At 42.5% G+C, this 22,725-nt stretch overlaps 1 protein-coding gene across 1 annotated transcript in view; it reads left to right on the forward strand.

Annotated features, from left to right (window-relative positions):
- LOC123724463 (semaphorin-3E) overlaps positions 1 to 21,175 on the forward strand; it is a 48,529-nt gene extending 27,354 nt beyond the window's left edge. The window contains exons 6-17 of the mRNA XM_082957238.1: positions 1,488 to 1,604; positions 4,635 to 4,777; positions 7,574 to 7,688; positions 12,246 to 12,315; positions 12,403 to 12,547; positions 16,598 to 16,823; positions 17,158 to 17,249; positions 17,374 to 17,415; positions 17,805 to 17,971; positions 18,184 to 18,254; positions 18,891 to 19,024; positions 19,111 to 21,175. Of these exons, the coding sequence (XP_082813364.1) occupies positions 1,488 to 1,604; positions 4,635 to 4,777; positions 7,574 to 7,688; positions 12,246 to 12,315; positions 12,403 to 12,547; positions 16,598 to 16,823; positions 17,158 to 17,249; positions 17,374 to 17,415; positions 17,805 to 17,971; positions 18,184 to 18,254; positions 18,891 to 19,024; positions 19,111 to 19,752 (1,964 nt within the window). The 3' untranslated portion in view covers positions 19,753 to 21,175. The remainder of the gene's footprint in view (positions 1 to 1,487; positions 1,605 to 4,634; positions 4,778 to 7,573; positions 7,689 to 12,245; positions 12,316 to 12,402; positions 12,548 to 16,597; positions 16,824 to 17,157; positions 17,250 to 17,373; positions 17,416 to 17,804; positions 17,972 to 18,183; positions 18,255 to 18,890; positions 19,025 to 19,110) is intronic.
- Positions 21,176 to 22,725: the final 1,550 nt, after the last annotated feature.

Below are 22,725 nucleotides of genomic sequence, written 5' to 3' on the forward strand. Positions count from 1 at the left end.
TTCTACCTTATTTTGTGTTTCATGATACAGTATGTTCTTCTCCTAGTTGTCTCTGTCTCAGTCAGGCATGCTAACCCTAACCCTTTTCAAAATTCGTACTCTAGTCTAGTAGAATTGCTGTTACTGAGAAAATTGCACAGTGCTCAGAGGCAGGTTTAGTTTTAGCACAATGCTGCCACCATGTGGAAATAAAGTATAGATTGTGATAAAAAAAAATATATTTTTTTTTTATTTCACCTTTAATTTAACCAGGTAGGCAAGTTGAGGTCAACTTGCCTGCCGTCTATCTCTCTACCTCCCTCCCTCCCTGCTCCCCTATACCTTCCTCCATCCCTCGGTCCTCCCTCCCTCCCTCCCTCCCTCCCTCCCTCCCTCCCTCCCTCCCTCCCTCCCTCCCTCCCTCCCTCCCTCCCTCCCTCCCTCCCTCCCTGCTCCCCTATACCTTCCTCCATCCCTCGGTCCTCCCTCCCTCCCTCCCTCCCTCCCTCCCTCCCTCCCTCCCTCCCTGCTCCCCTATACCTTCCTCCATCCCTCGGTCCTCCCTCCCTCCCTCCCTCCCTCCCTGCTCCCCTATACCTTCCTCCATCCCTCGGTCCTCCCTCCCTCCCTCCCCTATACCTTCCTCCATCCCTCGGTCCTCCCTCCCTCCCTCCCTCCCTCCCTCCCTCCCTCCCTCCCTCCCTCCCTGCTCCCCTCTACCTTCCTCCATCCCTCGGTCCTCCCTCCCTCCCTCCCTCCCTGGTGGCGAAGTAAATACAATATAGCAATTAAAACAATGGAATGGTAGACTTGACAGTAGATGAGTGTGCAAAGTAGAAATACTGGGGTGCAAAGGAGCAAAATAAATAAATACAGTAGGGGAAGAGGTAGTTGTTTGGGCTGTTTATAGATGGGCTATGTACAGGTGCAGTGATCTGTGAGCTGCTCTGACAGCTGGTGCTTAAAGCTAGTGAGGGAGATAAGTGTTTCCAGTTTCAGAGATGTTTGTAGTTCGTTCCAGTCATTGGCAGCAGAGAACTGGAAGGAGAGGCGGCCAAAGGAGGAATTGGCTTTGGGGGTGACAAGTGAGATATACCTGCTGGAACGTGTGCTACGGGTGGGTGCAGCTATGGTGACCAGCGAGCTGAGATAAGGCGGGACTTTACCTAGCAGGGTCTTGTAGATGACCTGGAGCCAGTGGGTTTGGCGACGAGTATGAAGCGAGGGCCAGCCAACGAGAGCGTACAGGTCGCTTTGGTGGGTAGTATATGGGGCTTTGGTGACAAAACGGATGGCACTGTGATAGACTGCATCCAATTTGTTGAGTAGGGTGTTGGAGGCTATTTTGTAAACCGCATAAATAACCAAACATAGTTTCCCAAAATTACCAACATTTGCAATTGATTGTAATTTTGTTCTTCATTGTGTGTTTGTGTGAAAAATCAGGAGTGTAAAACTTTGCTCTGGTGAAACATCTGGTTTATAATGCTTCTCTGTGTGTTTGTTAGGAGGAGAGCTGTATATTGGCCTGTACACAGACTACTGGGAGAATGACGCAGCTCTGTGTCGACTGAACAACCAGAGCTACACACGCACTGAGAGAGACGACAGACAACAGCTCAACGGTCAGTGGCTGGGCATTTACGGTGTCTCATTATTACTCTCTGTTTGATCGGCAATCTTAAAAAAAAAAAAAAAAAGTGCTACCGAAGTGGTTCTTTCTGGAATCTAAAAGGGTTCTGTAGCTGTTCCCAAAGGAGAATTGTTTGAATAACCCTTTTTGGTTCCAGGTAGAACCTTTTTGGTTTCTGATATAACCCTATTGGGTTCCATGTAGAACCCTTTCCACAGTGGGTTCTACATGAAACCCAAAAGAGTTTTACCTGGAACCAAAAATAGCTCTCTTATGTGGACAGCCAAATAACCTTTTTGGAACCCTTTTTGTATGCATCTCCCACTCTATTTTTCTGCCCCTATAAAGATTGATAGCTGCTTCGATTCTTATCCATCTCTACATGACTTCACATATCACACCTTTTTTTTCTAAAACAGATCGGACAAGTCAGAGACAAAGTAGGCTTAATGCAAATTATGATCAATACTCAAGTTGAAAACAAGGTGGGCTATAACACAGTACATCCCTGCTATGTACCATTTTGAGTTATATGGTTTAAATATTTCCTTTCCTGGAGCTCTAGGCTACATCTAGATACTTACCACTGAAGGGTCTGTTTTTACCAGAGAATTTCAAGGAAACACACACAGCTAAAATATTCCATGTGCTAATTTATTCTATTTCACAGACTATAAAACAAACAATTCATGGTTTTTCAGCTGTAAAATCAAAGTCCTTTTTAAAATGAAGCAACAAAAATGGCAAATGAAAGAAAATACTGTAGAAAATGAAAATGCAATTGAACATCATATTTAGAAATAGAGTGTTATGCAGTATTGGATTTATATTCCTAAATCATATAAAACAATGATTAATACAATGAGGAAAGTTACATATAATCAGATACTAGACAGCAGTTTTGATAATCTAATGATGCAATGAAAGCCTCCGATGTAGATAATAATATGTTAAAATTACTTTAATTAAATTGTATTGATTTAGTTATTCATCAGGTTTCCAGATTGTTTCATATACCACCAGGACAACATCAAATGTAAAAAAAAATATTATAATAATTTGACTAGTACACTGTGATTATGGTCAATGAATTTTCAAAGAACATATTCATGTGAAGAGAGTAACTGTAACCGTCCCTTTTTCTGTAGCAAACTTTCATATGTCTCGATAGTGAATTACATGACCTTTTTTGGCTCCATCTGATCCCACAACTTCAACGTATACAGCCTCACCACAATCGTTAGCAACATGGGTTATTTGTACTGTAGGAGTGGATACTATATAGATACATGTATTAGGAAATAGAATGACCATGACAAATTACTTTACACAAAATAGCTGAGTTATTAACCATGTTGGCTCCAGCAGCACCTGCAGTCATCAATATGTATGAATGCCTTTCCAATTGTTTTATTTAACTAGGCAAGTCAGTTTGAACACATTCTTACTTACAATGACAGCCTAGGAACAGTGGGTTAACTGCCTTGCTCAGGGGCAGAATGACAGGTTTTTACCTTGTCAGTGCTGGGATTTGATCTAGCAACCTTTCAATTACTGGCCCAACACTCTAACACCTAGGCTACCTGCCACCCCAATGTGGAAACAAATGAAAAATAAACCATGAACTTTTAGGCCTGAAACATGTTTAACTTCCGAATAACTACATACTACATACCGAAGAGGTCCAGTATGTAGCTTTGTGGCGACACAACCAAATTCACATAGAAATGTGATTGATATATCTTTCATTCTCATTGAAAGCAAGTGTGATAAGTGATAGATCCGTTCTACGTGTGCTATTTCTATGCTTCTCCCGGTCCTTAAATTGAGCTTTTACTTATTTTTGCTCTTTTGTTCACCAGCTTCAAACAGCTGAAAATAAGACATTTTGGATAATTGAAAATATTTTCCCATCAGTTTAGATTGTACAATGATTCTCTACACTTCTAAACTGAAATTAGGTGAACATTTTCGAATTTGTGCAACCAGGTAATGTCCGAGCGAATTCTACATATCATATTCCTACCTTTAACATTTCAGTCTGGGGGTTCATCAAAAACACAGTAAAGTCATAGCTTACCTTATTTCACAAATAACAATTGTGTGAGCAGAATTCTCTCTTAATTAACAGCAGAAATGATGGTGTAGTCCCTATTGAATCTCTGTGGCATGGGGAATTTCCTATTTGCTTACTTTTAACACTGTTTTAATTTTCCCAAATGGATACACTGAATACTTAAACATGTATTTCATTTTTTTTAACAATATTATTTCATTTTTTTTAACAATACAGAACTTACACATACAAACGACAATGTAACACAAACATAAACGACATCACACCTTCCCAGACCCACCTGCTCACACCGCCATCTCCAGCGCCCGCACCACTCTCTTCCACATGGCCTCAAACTGCACCATTTTGTTTCTCTCCGTTGCCCACTCACTTTCAACATTTAGATAATAAAGAATTTGACCTTTACATTGTCTTAACAACGGAGGATTAAACATGTATTTACAATAATAATACCAACAGTACCTTTTTCACAAACTATACAGTATACTCTGAGTGTTCCAAACTTTAGGATCAACTTCCTAATATTGAGTTCACCCTCTGAATGGCACACTTACCTGGCTGGAATGGAGTGTAATGGCTGGAACGTGTTTGATACCATTCCATTATCTGTTATGAGCTGTCCTCCCCTCAGCAGCCTCCACTGACACATACACAATCCATGTCTCGTTTGGCTCAAGGCTTCAATATCCGTCTTTAACCTGTCTCCTCCCCTTCATCTACACTGCATTCACCTGGATAAACCTGGTCAGTCTATGTCATGGAAAGAGCAGGTGTTCTTGATGTTTTGTACTCTCAGTGTATATGCTTTCTAGCCTAAATAAAGTTGAATAAAAGTAGATTGCGTGACATTTCCAGGACAGCACAGTGAACTTTGTATCGGAAAGGTTAATTACATTACATGGTCACTGTCAACTTCTCTTTCTGAAACTGTCATCTTTCCTCCAGAGCCTAAGTTTATTGGGTCGGTGGTGATTCCTGATAACAATGACAGGGATGATGACAAGGTCTACTTCTTCTTCACGGAGAGAGGGACGGACGCAGAGGGGGTTAACAAGGCTGTTTACACCAGGGTGGGACGGGTCTGTGCGGTGAGAACGGAACTAACGCTATGCTTTATCCTGCATGCCAGAATATCCCCATATACAGAGCCTTCAGAAAGGATTCATACCCCTTCACTCATTCCACATTTTGTTGTGCTACAGCCTGAATTAAACATGTATTTTTAAAAAATCATACACAATACCATACACAATACTGCATAATGAAAAGTGAAAACCTGTTTTTAGAAATGCTTGCAAATTTATAGAAAATGAAATACATAAGTATTTACACCCATGAGGATTTGATCTTGCAACCGTTTGGTTACTAGTCCAACACTCTAACCACTTGGCTACGCTGCCGCCATAGATTTTAAAGCAGATTTAAGTCAAAACTGTACCTCAGCCACTCACAAACATTTCATGTCTTCTTTGGAAGTAACTACAGCGTAGATTTGGCCTTATGATTTAGGTTATTGTCCTGCTGAAAGGTGAATTCATCTCCCAGTGTCTGGTGGAAAGCAGACTGAACCAGGTTTTCCTCTAGGATTTTGCCTGTGAAAAGCTCCGTTCCGTTTCTTTTTTATCCTGAAAAACTCTCCAGTCCTTAATGATTACAAGCATACCGATAACACGATGCTATGCTTGAAAATATGGAGAGTGGTACTCAGTAATATGTTGTATTGGATTTGTTCCAAACATACTGTGCCTTCGAAAAGTATTCAGACCCATTGACATTTTCCACATTTTGTTATTCTAAAATTGATTAATAACACAAAATACACCATAATGACAGAGAAAACCCAATTTTTTGACATTTTTGCTAACTTATAAAAAATAAAAAATAAAATGAATTATCACATTTACATACTATGTACTTTGTTGAAGAACCTTTGGCAGCGATTACAGCCTCAAGTCTTCTTGGGTATGACGCTACAAGCTTGGCACAACTGTAATTTGAGAGTTTCTTCCATTCTTCTATGCAGATCCTCTCAAGCTCTGTCAGGTTAGATGGGGAGACTTAACCCAAAGCCACTCCTGCATTGTCTTGGCTGTTTGAACTTGCCCTGCTGCTGAAAAACATCCCCACAGCATGATGCTGCCACCACCATCCTTCACCTTAGGGATGGTGCCAGGTGTCCTCCAGATGTGACGCTTGGCATTCAGTCCAATCTTGGTTTCATCAGACCAGAAAATCTTGTTTCTCATGGTCTGAGAGTCTTTAGGTGCCTTTTGTCAAACTCCTAGCGGGCTGTCATGTACCTTTTACTGAGGAGTGACTTCCGTCTGGTCACTCCGTAAAGGCCTGATTGGTGGAGTGGTGCAGAGATGGTTATCCTACTGGAAGGTTCTCCCATCTCCACAGAGGAACTCTGGAGCTCTGTCAGAGTGAACATCGGATTCTTGGTTATCTCCCTGACCAAGGCCCTTCTCCCCCGATTGCTCAGTTTGGCCAGGCAACCAGCTCTAGGAAGAATCTTGGGGGTTCCAAACTTCTTCCATTTAAGAATGATGAAGGCCACTGTGTTCTTGGGGACATTCAATGCTTCAGAAATGTTTTGGTACCCTTCCCCAGATCTGTGCCTCGACACAATCCTCTCTCTGAGCTCTACGGACAATTCCTTTGACCTCATTGCTTGGTTTTTGTTCTGACATGCACTGACAACTGTAGATCCTTATATAGACAGGTGTGTGCCTTTCCAAATCATGTCCAATCAAGGTGGACTCCAATCAAGTTGTAGAAACATCTCAAGGATGATTAATGGAAACAGGATGCACCTGAGCTCAATTTCGAGTCACACAGCAAACGGTCTGAAAACTTATGCAAATAAGGTATTACTGTTTTTATTTTTAAGACATTTGCATAAAATTCTAAAAACCTGTTTTCACTTTGTCATTATGGGGTATTGTGTGTATATATTTTTGTGTGTGTAGATGTTGTGTGTAGATTTTTTATTTAATCAATTTTAGAATAAGGCTGTAAAGTGACAATATGTGGAAAAAGTCAAGGGGTCTGAATACTTTCCGAAGGCAATGTGACCCTTTGTAGTATTACTTTAGTGCCGTGTTGCAAACAATATTTTATTTCTGTAGAGGCTTCCCTTTTTCACTCTGTCAATTAGGTTAGTATTGTGGAGTAACTACAATGTTGTTGATCCATCCTCAGTTCTCCTATTGCAGCCATTAAACTGTAACTGTTTTAAAGACACCATTGGCCTCATGGTGAAATCCCTGAGCGGTTTCCTTCCTCTTCATTTAATGAGTTAGGAAGGACGCCTGTATCTTTGTAGTGACTGGGTGTATTGATACACCGTCCAAAGTGTAATTAATAACTTCACCATGCTCAAAGGGATATATATATATTTTTTCATCTACCAATAGGTGCCCTTCCAGACGAGGCATTGGAAAACCTCTCTGGTCTGTGTGGTTGAATCTGTGTTTGAAATTCACTGCTCGACTGAGGGAACTTAGAGATATTTGTATGTGTGGAGTCACGTTAAGTACAAACCATGCAAGTTATTATGTGACTTGTTAAGCAAATGTGTACTGCTAAACTTATTTAGGCTTGCCATAACAAAGGGGTTGAATACTTATTGATTCAAGACATTTCAGTTAATTTTTTTTCATTTTTAAAAACATAATTCCACTTTGACATTATGCGATATTGTGTGTAGACCAGTGACAAAAAAATCTAAATTTGATCAATTTTACATTCAGGCTGTTTTAGCAAATGTGGAAAAAGTCAAGGGGTGTGAGTACTTTCTGGAGGTACTGTATACTGTCATCAACTCCCTCCCATTCTAACCTATTCCCTTCCCTCTCCCTTTCTCCATCCTCTCCCTTCAGAATGATCAGGGAGGTCAGAGGATGTTGGTGAATCGTTGGAGCTCCTTCCTAAAGACTCGTCTCATCTGCTCTGTGGCTGGACCCAACGGCATCGACACACACTTTGACGAGCTAGGTACAGATGTGTGTGTGTGTGTGTGTGTGTGTGTGTGTGTGTGTGTGTGTGTGTGTGTGTGTGTGTGTGTGTGTGTGCGAAGGCAGGGGATACAGCTATAGTACTTCTACTTGATGGAACCCTAAAATTCTCTCTCCCTTCCTCCCCCTTTGACTTGGGTCAAACGCTTCCCACAATAAGTTGGGTGAATTTTGGCCCATTCCTCCTGACAGAGCTGGTGTAACTGCGTCAGGTTTGTAGGCCTCCTTGCTCGCGCACGCTTTTTCGGTTCTGCCCACACATTTTCTATAGGATTGAGGTCAGGGTGATGGCCACTCCAATACCTTGACTTTGTTGTCCTTAAACCATTTTGGTCTCCTACCTGTCGTGACTTTGTATTAGTTAATGTGACGACTGTTGCTCATCGAATGATTAACTGTTTATAATTGCGTGATTAAATGAATCAAGCAATGAATCAAGCAATTATTAACTCATTAACCTGGGGCACCATGGGAAAATTAGTTTTATTGAGTTTCTATTTCCCAAATTAACTCAAAGAATACCAGAATATCAATTTTACAACAGTCGCTAAATGAATCAATCTCCTCTTGTCTCATTTCTGAACGTCGCATAATCCGGGAATCTGCACGAACCCGGGCTACACCAATGAGTTTACCACACCAATCTTAGTTGATTATTTATTTACTTGCAAGCTAAAATAATGATAAAAGATACACATACACAAAACACAGTCTAGGCTATTGATTAGGACTTAGTATAACAGGCCAACACACTATGGCACGTGTTACCCAAAATTGGGATTTAAAAGAGAGAGAAACAAAGAAAGTACACGAGAGAAATATACATTTGGGTTCATTTATCAGCTATGCTTATTTAAACCTAGCCTTGCCCCGAACTGCCGCTCTTATGGGTCAGAATATAATGATGTAATTACGTGTTGGAGGTCTCAGAGGGGCGTCCCGCATGGCTCGTTTAGGCTTCTCAATGATGCACTGCTCCGACGCATCTCTCTGGTTGTCCTCACGATGTCAGTGTCCCTTTTGGCTTAGTGGTCTGATTCCTCGTCCTTGCTCTGATAGGGGTCTTCTGAGGACAGACAGCTCTGTAGCTCAGAGCTCACAGCGTAGGAATGAGACAGTGTAGATACCACGATTCAATGAAGAGGGGAGGCTAGGTGGTTCGGCTTGAATTCACCCACTTAGACACAGCTACTCATCCGTAGCTTGGGTAGAAAAAGATTTCTTTGTCTTCAAACTTTGTGTTGCGTTTTGGGGTTCGTTGACCATTCAGACCATGGCTGCAGCCTGGGGTCACTTTAGTCTGATATGTTAATTCTTCAGTCCCATGTCTTATACCTTCTGGTCAGAAGTGGGCGTAAGCGCCTTTAGGGCAATTCTGTGAGCGTACCAAGTTAAGAGCAAGGCCTAGATTTTACTCAAATCCAATTTTAGACACTAACTTCACATTTCATCCTTACCAAAACATTCTCTTTGATTTGGATACTTTCCACACAACGTACAATGTATAAACATCAGGCATATACTTGGAAAACTCTTAAAGGTACAATGTTTTCGTAATAACGTCATCTCTTAACCTTTAATAACAAGACAAAAATTACATACATTTTCATATTCCATCTCGTCATGACCACCATTGTGGCTGACGGAAACCATTGTTCCAAAGTCCCTTTATTGCATGTTTAATGTTCTGAGGCCAGTTCTCCATAGTGAGGACAAAGGAATTTTTCTGTGTCCTAAGATTTATCATGGGCGTGAGGGTTCACAAAACCCCCACATCCTCATACACCTAGATCTCTCCTCCTCTGTTGGGGGTTGAGAGATAATCTGTAGGTTTGTGGTCTCCTGTAACCTGACCTGATCAGGACAGTCATGACATACCTTACCAAGGCCCTTCTCCCCCGATTGCTCAGTTTGGCCAAGCGGCCAGCTCTAGGAAGAGTCTTGGTGGTTCCAAACTTCTACAATTTAGGAATGATGGAGGCCACTGTTCTTGGGGACCTTCAATTTTGTAGACATTTTTTGATAGCCTTCCCCAGATCTGTGGCTCAACACAATCCGGTCTCGGAACTCTACGAACAATTCCTTTGTCCGTAATGGCTTGGTTTTTGCGCTGACATGCACTGTTAACTTTGGGACCTTATATAGACAGTTGTGTGCCTTTCCAAATCATGTCCAATAAATTGAATTTACCACAGGTAGACCCCAATCAAGTTGTAGAAACATCTCAAGGATGATCAACGGAAACAGGATGCACCTGAGCTCAATTTCAAGTCTCATAGCAAAGGGTCTGAATACTTATGTAAGTAAGGTATTTCTGTAGCGTCATACCCAAGAAGACTTGAGGCTGTAATCCCTGCCAAAAGTGCTTCAACACCTTTGTGTTGGATATGTTAGTAGTGGCAAGAGATGTCTGTGTCTTTCTCATCTGAGATTAAATTGGCCTCATCTCTCTTCTTAGATAGCGGGGAGGTGGCTGGTATGACTGTTTCTCGGCTGGTATGATTGTGGAACTCTGCCTAACGTGGCATCCTTCAGGTCCTTGGCAAATATTCTGAATCCCTCATGGACCAGGTGTACATGGTCGTACAAGTTCTTACATGTCAGGTTGGGGTGGTGAGAGATGCTGACATTTGTTAGTGAGGCACAGTCCATGGTGATTCTTTGGTTGACATTATGGATCATTTGCCAGGAGAGATCTTTCCTTGGTAGAAGGGTGGATATAATCATGTTTGTCCTTGGGAACAGGGTGTGTGCTTTCTCTGCCACTCTTTCTCCTTTTGTGCGCAGGTCATTTGTCCCAGTATGTAATGTAAGGTTGTCAAGACTTTCCAGCTTGGCTTGATAGAGCAGTTATTGTGCACTGTCAGTAGTGGGACACCATAATTTAGCTGTCTGGTGTCTTGGGAATAGTCTCTTATCTTCCAGATACTTTCCATTAGAGTCTATCAGAACTGCAGTTTTGGGCGGTCTCCTGGGTTGAACCGGATCCTGTCCCTTGTCCTCTGGAGGTGTGTTCAGCTGAACGTGGTCAGACTGCTGGGAGGTTGGCAGGTCAGGGTAGGTAAAGTTTTTGGGGTGCACACGGCTGCTACAGGTAAGGGAGGGAGTGATGTACTGTAGGCCTCCTATTTTTTAACTCCAAGTTTGGGGTGTTGCAGGCATTGTTAGTGGAGACATGTCCGTTTTTAGTACATCATCCACTAAAGGATACATCCTGTCAAACTCTTCTTCAAACAGCTCTAGACTGGCATCTGAGCCTTGGATCATTACTGTTCCATTATTATATATATTAATATGAATTCAATTTTGGGGTTGTGTCCACATACAACTGTCTCATGGTCTTGTTTCCAGACATGTGAAGATGTTTGTTTGCTTTGCTGAGGGCTGCATGCCAAGCATTTGGACGTTCAGTGAAAAATAGAAGATCCACATGGATTTCTTTGTCTTTTTGTTGCATAAAGTCTGCTCTAGGGTCTCTGGGTTTTTTAAACTTTTGCTTTATATTTTTTCTTCCCTGCTTCACTGGCAATACCTTCTGCATATTTGATAGCAAGGTTGCTGAGCTTGGGGCTTGTAAATGTATCCATCTTAGTTGTTTACAGCTGGATACAGTAGATGTTACAGCTGGTTTGCACTTGGCTAGTTGTACCTAGGAGTTTTAGAACATAAACAAAGCCTACCTTTCTTGTTTTCTGTCTGAATTCTTTTCTCTTGCTTGTGTAAGTTTAGTTACTTGTTTTACCGTCCTTTGTCCTGTCCTTTGTCATTTTTTTATTGTCAATTTTTTCATTTATTAGTTAGGTTTATTAGCTAACAGCAGGTAGCCAGTAGCTATAAACTCTCTTACAGTAGCAACTCCATAGCAACGTTTATACAGTGGGTGGGTCTAATCCTGAATACTGATTTGCCAAAACCGCATTTCAGCAGGTGTTTATTCCACAAGTTACCACCGGCTAAATCTATGACGTTAAAATGCCTATTTACTCTGTTCCATCTGACTGCACAATCCACTGTCTCATCAGCCCAGCCAGGCAATTTATTAACTTGATCTCCACTATAAAAAGCATCTAGAAATGATCTCACATTACTTTTAGACTAACATTTAGTTTTCAATGGAGGAGATTTGCGTAAACCTTGCTGTCTTTCTCTCCAACATTTGCAACATTGTTTCAATATTAAAATTAGATCTTCAGCTGTCCCATAGTAATGAACATGTCAGGAGTCAGGATGAGACAGAAAAGCAGGAAGCGTTTCTCAGCCAGTTGAAATAATGAATCAGCAGGCATACTTTTTAGGCATATATACAAAGAAATGTAAATTGAAAAAATGTGAAACGAAACAAATTGCAGCTAGTTTGCAGTCTTTCCAGCTTCAGTTTGAAGTGATTGTGTTAGCTGTGATGTTTGCTGGCTCCTCTGAACAACAGTGTCCTGACGAGTGAAAACATTTACTATGTCAGGCGAAATCACGCCTCATTAGCTTATTGTTATGCATGTATTCCAAATAAATAAATGTGTTATTAAATGTCACATTTCAGAGGATGTATTTGTGTTGAAGAACAAGGATGAGAAGAATCCAGAGATTTTTGGCCTCTTCAGCACTACAAGGTCAGCTGAGTCATGTTTTTAATGTTCATACCATTTACTGGTATATTGAAATGAATATATCAAAATACATTTCTCTCCCCTCCATAGTGCTGTGTTCCAGGGCTATGCGGTGTGTGTGTACCACATGGATGATGTGCGAGCAGCGTTCAATGGCCAGTTTGCCCACCGGGAGAGACCAGAGCACCACTGGACCCCCTACGAAGGCCGGGTCCCCTACCCACGCCCCGGATCTGTGAGTCCTGTTCCACCAGCCACCCCCACAGCTACAACATCTACTGACTTATCAATATACCTGATTGCCTCTCCAAACCTGATGAATAAGGGTCCAAGCACTGCATGGTGGAATTTGCTTAAGAGATGCACCTCCATTACAGCAAACTCCATATATCCAAACCATACCATTTCAACAATATTTTTGAACAAGGTGATATTTAAGCAGCAGAATTGTACATTCCCAGCACTCCCCTGTCGTTGGCAGCTGCCCTTTGCAGATACATAGTGTTACAAGTTGTTGTAGAACCTTTCCTGTGAATGTCAGAGCAACTGTAGCTATCTCTGCAGGTAACATCGGGGAAGAGGACAATCTAGGCCTGAGTCCAATACAGGCATGCTATATTATATTTTTTATACAGTAACACACAGCTTTAGAAGCAATCATTGCACTGGCATAACGCAATTTCTCTGGACCCCCACAACACATGATGTCGCAGGGCGTCCATTTAGACTGTTGGCTGGTGGCAACAATGTAATCACTGGTTCAGTAATTAAAGTTGGAAATTCAAACATTGCAGATTGTAAAAAGAATGTTAGAGACAATAGCATACTAATCAGCAACCAACGTATTTCTTAAAAATATACCACACTCCTGTATAGCCTACCTGAATCTGCATGACATGAGCCGTCCTCACGCTCTCTCCCAGCTTGGATAGAAAATGGTGTAAACCCTTTCTGCAGACGGTTCTACATGGAACCCAAGAGGGTTCTACCTGGAATCAAAAAGGGTTCTCCTATGGGGACAGCTGAATTACCTTTTTGGAACCCTTTTCTAAGATTGTATTATTAATGCTAATCTCTTTTTTATATGTAGAGGCCTATAGGAGCTGCAATATGTGACTGCATTGCCTTGTTTTCACAGCTGCCTGTAGGTCCAGGTTGCCGGCCCAACAGTTTTCTATATTGAGTATTGACAACCCAAACGGTCTTTCCTGAGACATTGTGCATTATATGCCCATTGTGCTTCACATAATTTAAACGTATCTTGAATGATGCATGCCAAGATATACCAGAGATAAGGGACTGTTGATTTTGCAACCACACAACTCAAAGGCCAGTTCACCAGTATGAACAAAATCGCAAACCGCTTTTTTTGTTTGAGCCAAGAACAGTTGGTCGCTAAAGATGATCATCTGTTTGCATCTGCCAAGTTATTGGCTGTCCAGTATCCAGACGACCTGTCCCAGACCTACCTGGACACTTAATCTCTTTCTGTCACGTGTTGCGGCCGGCAACAAAGGAGAATGCGAGAAGCTCAGTTAAAGATGTTGCAGAACTGCTGTATTTGAAGCACCACCCGCTTCTGCACAATTTCCCCGATGTTGCTACGGCAATCAAGCTGTTTTTAACCATCCCTGACGCACTTTTGAACACCCGAGTTAGCTCCACTCATTGCACTGGCGCCCTGACCACGGCATTTGTTCACCGATATCCCCTTATACTTTCAATAGGTTCAATTATTTATTTTTCAAGCCCTGAGGCACTTTCATCAGTCACATTCTTGAAGCACAAGAAACAAATACTTAGCATCCTAGTACATATGGAAATTAAACAATTTTATAAATTACTTTTTGGAGGGTTACTGACAGCATTATTCATATACATTGCATTCGGAAAGTATTAAGACCCCTTGACTTTTTCCACATTTTGTTACATTCCAGCAAAAAAAAAATCTATTTATTAAATCGTTTTTTTCTCTCATTAATCTACACACAATACCCCATAATGACGAAGCTGTCACGTCCTGACCATGGTAAGCTGTTATTTTCTATGGTAGAATAGGTCAGGGTGTGACGGGGGGTTTATTCTATGTTTTCTAGGTCTATGTTGTTAGGTTCTAGTTTTTCTATTTCTATGTTAGTTTGTTTGGAATGATCTCCAATTAGAGGCAGCTGGTCCTCGTTGTCTCTAATTGGAGCTCATACTTAAGTAGGGTTTTTTTCCACCTGGGTTTGTGGGAGATTAATTTTGAGTCACTGTATGTTTCACCTCTGCGTCACGGTTTGTTGTTTTGTCATTTCAGTTTATTTGTGCATTGCATAGTTTCACAGAGTAAATGAAATGTGGAACGACACACACGCTGCACTTTGGTCTGCTCCTCTCTTCGACAACCTTGACAGAAGCAGAATGTATTACAAATAAAAAACTGAAATATTACATTACATAAGTATTCAGACCCTTTACTCATTACTTTGTTCAAGCACCTTTGGCAGCTATTACAGTTTTGAATCTTCTTGGGTATGACACTACAAGCCTGACACACCTGTATTTGGTGAGTTTCTCTCATTCTTCTCTGCAGATCCTCTTAAGCTCTGTCAGGTTGGATGGGGAGTGTCGCTGCACAGCTATTTTCAGGCCTCTCCAGAGATGTTCGATTGGGTTCAAGTCCGGGCTCTGGCTAGGCCACTCAAGGACATTCAGAGACTTGTCCCGAAGCCACTTCTGCGTTGTCTTGGCTGTGTGCTTAGGGTCGTTGTCCTGTTGGAAGATATACCTTCACCCCAGTCTGAGGTCCTGAGCGTTCTGGAGCAGGTTTTCATCAAGGATCGCTCTCTGTACTTTGGTTCGATCATCTTTCCCTCGATCCTGACTAGTCTAAGTCCCTGCTACTGAAAAACATCCCTACAGCATGTTGCTGCCACCACCATGCTTCACCGTAGGGATGGTACCAGGTCTCCTCCAGACATGACGCTTGGCATTCAGGCCCAATCTTGATTTCATCAGACCAGAAAATCTTGTTTCTCATGGTCTGAGAGTTTTTGGCAAACTCCCAGCAGGCTGTCAATAGCCTTTTACTGAGGTGTGGCTTCCGTCTGGCCACTTTACCGTAAAAGCCTGATTGGTGGACTGCTGCAGTGATGGTTGTCCTCTTGGAAGGATCTCCTATCTCCACAGAGGAACTATGTAGCTCTGTCAGAGTAACCATCGGGGTCTTGATCACCACCCGGACCAAGGCCCTTCTCCCCCGAATGCTCAGTTTGGCCAAGCGGCCATCTCTAGGAAGAGTCTTGGTGGTTCCAAACTTCTTCCATTTAAGAATGATGGAGAACACTGTGTTCTTGGAGACCTTCAATGCTGCAGAAATGTTTTGGTACCCTTCCCCAGATCTGTGTCTCGACACAATCCTGTCTTCGGAGCTCTACGGACAATTCCTTCGACCTCATGGCTTGGTTTTTGCTCTGACATGAACTGTCAACGGTGGAATCTTATATAGACAGGTGTGTGCCTTTCCAAATCCTGTCCAATCAATTGAATTTACCACAGGTGGACTCCAATCAAGTTGTAGAAACATCTCTAGGATGATCAATGGAAACAGGATGCACCTGAGCTCAATTTCGAGTCTCATATCAAAGGGTCTGAATACTTATGTAACTAAGATATTTCGGTTTAAATTGTTATACATTTGCAAACATTTTTAAAAACCTGTTTTCCCTTTGTCATTATGGGGTATTGTTTGTAGATTGTTGAGGAAAATAAATAAATGTAATCAATTTCAGAATATGGCTGTAACGTAACAAAATATGGAAAAAGTCAAGTGGTCTGAATACTTTCCAAATGCACTGTATATACAGTACCACTCAAATGTGTTATTTCATAGTTTTGATGTCTTCACTGTTTTTTTACTATGTAGAAAATAGTAAAAGTAAAGAAAACCCTTGAATGAGCAGGTGTGTCCAAACTTTTGACTGATACTGTATACAGTATATAAAGAAAAATAGACAACTATGTCAGACAGGCGCATTGGCTCTCAGAGCTTGTTTGAGCCTTGCGGGGCAGGAGGGGTGTCCGGTACGCCAGTGAATTATTGTAGTCTATTACAGTGTAATGCTATTTTCTTATTCCAAAATGTCTTCTCCCCCATCACTCTCGATCTCTCTCTCTCTCTCTCTCTCTGTCTCTCTCTCTCTCTCTCTCTCTCTCTCTCTCTCTCTGTCTCTGTCTCTGTCTCTGTCTCTGTCTCTTTATCCCTTCTCCCTCTCCATCTCTTTCCCTTCCTCTCTCTTTCCAGTGTGCCAGTGAGGTAAATGGTGGTGGGTTCTCAGGTTCTAAGGAGTTCCCTGATGAGGTTCTGCGATTCGTGCGTTCCCACCCTGTCATGTTTAGCCCGGTCCTCCCCCTCCACCGCAGACCAGTTCTACTGCAGACAGAGCCAGGGGGGAGGAGACTAACTCAGATCGCTGTGGACCGTGTCCAGGCCCAGGATGGACACTATCATGTTCTGTATATAGGAACAGGTACAAATCCTGAAATTGTCCAGTGCTGTGTACTGTATCTTCAGGGTTAGTGCTCCCTCCACTGGGCATACAGTATCACTCACTGTATGCCCAGTGTTCAAAGCATTCAAATTATTAATGTCACTCAATCTGCCTTTCATGAGATTTTGCTTAAAATATTTTGAACTCCAAAAATGTGCATTACAATCGCAATCTACAGAGACAAGATGAAGAGAGAGAGGCAATGACATCCCAAAACAAAGCCTTTGACTCTTCCATTTGGATTTCCTCTCTGAATGGGTGGTTGTATTGGTGAAAGGGTTATATTTACATCAGATAACACTCTCTCCCGTAGACGACTCTGTTGTGTTGAAGGTTATCACCATCTACAACAAAGACACAGACACCATAGAGGAAGTTCTACTGGAGGAACTGCAGGTGTTCAAGGTACTTTTGTTAGTCCTCGCCACCATGTGGCAAACAATAGTCATTGCGCACATAAAAAAGATCGGCACTTAACAATTTTATTTAATTGTGGAAGTTCAAAAATATATATATTTTACTTCTTTAGGTCCCTTTTCCAATAACTGAGATCCTCATATCAGCTAAACGGGTATGAAATCTATGTATTGTCTTAAAATGTTTCATTAATAAAAAGAAAATGTGCGGTTGTTTAAAACTGTAGCACCTTCATCTAACCACAAGATCACAGTGTATTGACATCTGAATTTGGGGAATGTAATGCATTTTATGTTCTTGATATCACAGGAGGCTGCTGAGGGCAGAACGGCTCATGTTAATGGCTGGAACGGACCACATGGAATGACATCAAACACCTGGAAACCGTGTGTTTGATGAATTTGATACCGTTCCACTGACTCCGGTCCAGTCATTACCACGAGCCCTGTCTCCCCAATTAAGGTGCCACCATCCTCCTGTGCTTGATATATACTCCAATGTGTACCTCCATTCATTTCTGTCCCTGTTTTGTTGTTTCCATAGCAACAGCTCTATGTGGGTTCTGAGGTTGGTGTGGCTCAGGTGAGGCTCCATCAGTGTGACCTGTACGGGTCTGAGTGTGCCGACTGTTGCCTAGCGAGGGACCCTTATTGCGCCTGGGATGGAATCACCTGCTCACGATACTACCCTGCTGGGGTTTACACCAAGAGGTGAGACACAAACACACAAGGCACACAGGCATGTACAGTCACACACAGACACAGACTCATGCACATGTGCACAAGCACACAAAGGTGCAGAAGGATCACATATCACTCATTAGCACCTCATCCAGCACCTCTATCCTACCTAATTCCTCTCTGTCCTTATCTCACTCTCTCAAATGCCAATCTAACACCCTCCTCCCTTACCCCTCTCTCAGTAGACGATTCAGGAGACAGGATGTTCGCCATGGCAACGCTGTACAGCTGTGCAACGGGCTACAGATTGATGGTCAGTCTATGTGTGTGTTTGTTTTCCTACATTATCAGGACCCCAAAGTCCTAACATTTCACCTGAAAGTCCCAAAAAGGTAGGAAAACAATTGTTGTTGAGGTCCTGAATTTGTTCAAATGCTATTTTAAGCTTAAGGGTTAGACTTAGTGTTTTGGGTTTACGACTAGGGTTAAGGTTAGGTTTAGGGTTAGGGTTAGGGTATTTGGGGTTAATGTTAGGGTTAGGTTTAGGTTAAGGTTAGGGTTAGGTTTAGGTTAGGTTTAGGTTAGGGTTAGGTTTAGGTTAAGGTTAGGGTTAGGTTTAGGGTTAGGTTTAGGGTTGGGGGTTAAGGAATATAGGAATACTTTAATGGTCAAACATTTCTACACTCCAAAAAGTCCTGACATTTCATGTGTGTGTGTGAGTGAAGCTGTCCCATCTGAGATTTAACTCCTATGAGGTATGTTTCATGCAGCTAATAATTTTGAAGCTCAGGTCCATAAAAAAATGTACCTGTGGATGATAGAGACGTGTGTGTGTGTAGAGAAGCTTTGTGTGACAGGCAAGAAGATAAAAGAGATCACTGTAAGTTGAATTACTATGTTGTCCTCTTTTTTTATATCTCACATCTAATGTCTCCTGATGTCTATGTAGGGGAGCAGTACCAGGGTGCAGTGGAGAGGCAGGTGTATGGGGTAGAGAGTAACAGTACTCTACTAGAGTGTACCCCTCGTTCTCTACAGGCCAGAGTCATGTGGTACATACAGAGAGACCCAGACAGAGAGGAGGTGAGACACACACAAACATCACTTTCCTCCCCTATTCCCTGCTTTCCCACCTCTTTTTAACCTTACCCTTCTCTCCCTACCTCCAGGTCGGAGGTGATGAGCGTGTAGTTATGACAACCCACGGGCTGCTATTCCTTCGTGTTCGGAGCGGGGATGCTGGTGTGTACGTGTGTCAGACGGTGGAACATGGCTATGTCCACACCCTACTGAGGGTCACGCTACACGTGTTGGGAGGGCAGAAGGTTGGGGCCCTGATACACAGGACAGGGGAGGAGGGGGAGGGAGAGGGGGAGACAAAAGCAACCTGTCACCTCCCTATAGATACCTCTCCAGGCCCCCACCCTGGTTCCAACTCTGACCCCAGTTCCAGGCTACAAGGAGCCCTGCCAGGGTTATCCCTAGCCCCAGCCCCAGCTCCAGGCCCTACCTCCAGGCTGCCAGGCCCAGGTCCTACTTCCAGGCTGCCAGCCCCAGGCCCAGGTACTACATCCAGGCTGCCAGCCCCAGGACCAGGCCCTGCCTCACAGCTGTGGTACAAGGAGTTTCTCCAGCTGATAGGCTATGGGGACTCCCAGAAGGTGGAGGAGTACTGTGAGAGGGTCTGGTGCTCAGGGAAGAGACGCAGGAAGACTAAACGCAGATACACCCAGCCAATGGAAATAGGAGAGAGGAAGGGGAGGGGGAAAGGAGACCCACACCGAGCCCCCAGACACACCTTGGACACCTGAGGGGGGAGAGAGCGAGAGGGATTGAGACTGTACAACACACACACACACACACACACACACACACACACACACACACACACACACACACACACACACACACACACACACACACACACGCACGCACGTACCCACGCACGCACACACACATACACACACACTGGGACAGGTTTTTTCAGTAGAGAATACTACAACCAATGAAGCTAAAACGTGACACTGTCTTCTCTTAGACTTGAACATATTGTCTTCTTCCTTCTAATAACCAGACTTTGTTATATTGTGTTTTTCCTTCCGTGGTTTCTGGTGGAAACCTTGCCACTGGTAGATATGCAGAGTGTGTCTGCCCCTGAGTGTCCGTCAGATCGAAGGCATGTAGAACAGACTAATTGTTTGGAACGACGTGGCCTCTGACTTTAAGACCACAGAACTGACAGCAGGCCTCTCTGAACGGACAAGAGATTCACAGCCATGCCAGATGAACCCACAGATAACAGACATTCAAACCGATACATTAGAAATAAAACGTGTATGTTTCTAGAGATACTCTTGAGCTGCTCGTGTTTAAAACCACTGATTAGAAAATACATAACGTATACGCACATCAACAAGTCGTGTTTCTTTCTAATGTGTCTTACTGTAATTACATGATTATTATTATAGGTATCTGTTTTGAGTTTAGTAGTGCTTTCGATTTTATTCAACTGGAAACAGTACTGTGATATTGTTTTACTGTATAGTTAAATGTTAACTTTCATGACGATGTAGGCGAGTATTACATACTTTGTCAGATCGTATGGTTTAACTTGTGATTTCATTTGGTTTTACATGAGATTTAGAATTCTAGGTAAGTTGACATCATTGAATGATTATATTAATGTGGAATTCTGTGTGTGCGGATCAGAGAATATTCAACAAAGAATACCACTGAACAATATAAACAGTTTGGAGAATGTACTGTTGATGATGGAACATGGATTCTATGGAATAGATGGAACCCCGCAATAAAAGTCATAGATACTTGATCTGAGTGTATCTCAACAGATGCATTTCCCCTTCAGTAAATGGCCAACTTAAATGTGAACTGTCTTCAACTGGTAATTATAAAGAGTTGATTGATTAATATTCATATCAGCTCCTGCATGGCTGTCTATTTCACTCTCTTCCCCCGTCTCTTCCCCCGTCTCTTCCCCCGTCTCTTCCCCCCTCTCTTCCCCTCTCTCTGTCACCGGGGTCAGTAATGATGCTCGAGATGGAGTTCATAATAACCGGAACAGAAGCCAATCTACGTCACCACATTTTCCCTCTGGAATAAAGAAGAGCACCACAGTGACCATTCAAGCATGTCATTGGCTAGACCGAGGAGCCTGTCTCATTAATATTCAAACTTATCTGAGGAATTAAACTGTTTTACATTCTGACACCGTAACTTTCATTAAGGTGTTTTTGTTGAGTAAGAGTTTTGGCCTAAATAGAAACGTGTGTGTGTGTGTGTGTGTGTGTGTGTGTGTGTGTGTGTGTGTGTGTGTGTGTGTGTGTGTGTGTGTGTGTGTGTCTCCCCTCTACCTTACCTCATACCTGACATTAAAAAAAGATGTATGTTCTCTCACTGGTGTCACCTTTAGGATTCAGCTATCAATAATGTGGCTGACACACACACACACACACACACACACACACACACACACACACACACACACACACACACACACACACACACACGCGCACACACACACACACACAGACTGGAGTTCACACAGCTGATCTGTTCCACTGGCTACCATAGCAACGGTCTATAAGTCCCCTAACACCGTCCCTCTCACCACCTCACCACAGCTACCCTTCTCTGTGTCTTAGCACAGTAGCACTGTCACTCAGTTAGTGGGTGTTACACCACAATGTTACACCACCCTTAACACCCAGCCCAGCCAGTAGACCCGCTAGCTGCCCAGCTCATTTCTCTCTCTCTGTGTGTCTCTCTCTCTGTTTCTCTCTCTATCTCTGTGTGTGTCTCTCTCTCTCCTCACTCTGTCTTCCCATCAGCAGCACAGTGATGTTTCCATCAGTGCCTAATGCACCATAACACTTTATTCCGTATGAAATGGTCTGTGTGTGTGTGTGTGTGTGTGTGTGTGTGTGTGTGTGTGTGTGTGTGTGTGTGTGTGTGTGTGTGTGTGTGTGTGTGTGTGTGTGTGTGTGTGTGTGTGTGTGTGTGTGTGTGTGTGTGTGTGTGTGTGACTAGATGAAAGCCTGGAGCATGAAGGGCAGATAGTGCTCAGTGGTTGTCTGTTATCTATGTTATGTCATATTCACCACACACAGAGACAAGACAACAGACGCCCCTGTGGTCCCACATTTCACGATTTTACTCCCTTCACTATATCATACATACACTTCATCTGAAACATTCAACCCAGATTAAAGCTTCCAATTAATACATGGTTGATTATTCTTTTATTAATCTCTCCATTCTGTATTTCTCATATCTGTGATTCAGGAGCTCTGGGATATATTGCCAGCTTTCACTTCCTGCAGTCTTTATTATATGCATAGCTATTTCTGAATATTTCTCAGGTATGTATATCAGGGCTTTAGGTGGGGAGAAAATGCTGTCTGTACAGTTGTGGAGGTCATATTAGATAGGGTTAGATAGACCTCATATTAGATAGGGTTAGATAGACCTCATATTAGATAGGGTTAGATAGACCTCATATTAGATAGGGTTAGATAGACCTCATATTAGATAGGGTTAGATAGACCTCATATTAGATAGGGTTAGATAGACCTCATATTAGATAGGGTTAGATAGACCTCATATTAGATAGGGTTAGATAGACCTCATATTAGATAGAGCTGATAAGGTAAAAATATGTTGTTCTGCCCCTGAACAAGGCAGTTAACCTACTGTTCCTAGACCGTCATTGTAAATAAGAATTTGATCTTTACTGACTTGCCTAGTTAAATAAAGGTAAATAATAA

The sequence above is a fragment of the Salmo salar genome, chromosome 10 (genome assembly GCF_965601325.2).
Source record: "Salmo salar chromosome 10, fSalSal1, whole genome shotgun sequence".
NCBI lineage: Eukaryota > Metazoa > Chordata > Actinopteri > Salmoniformes > Salmonidae > Salmo > Salmo salar.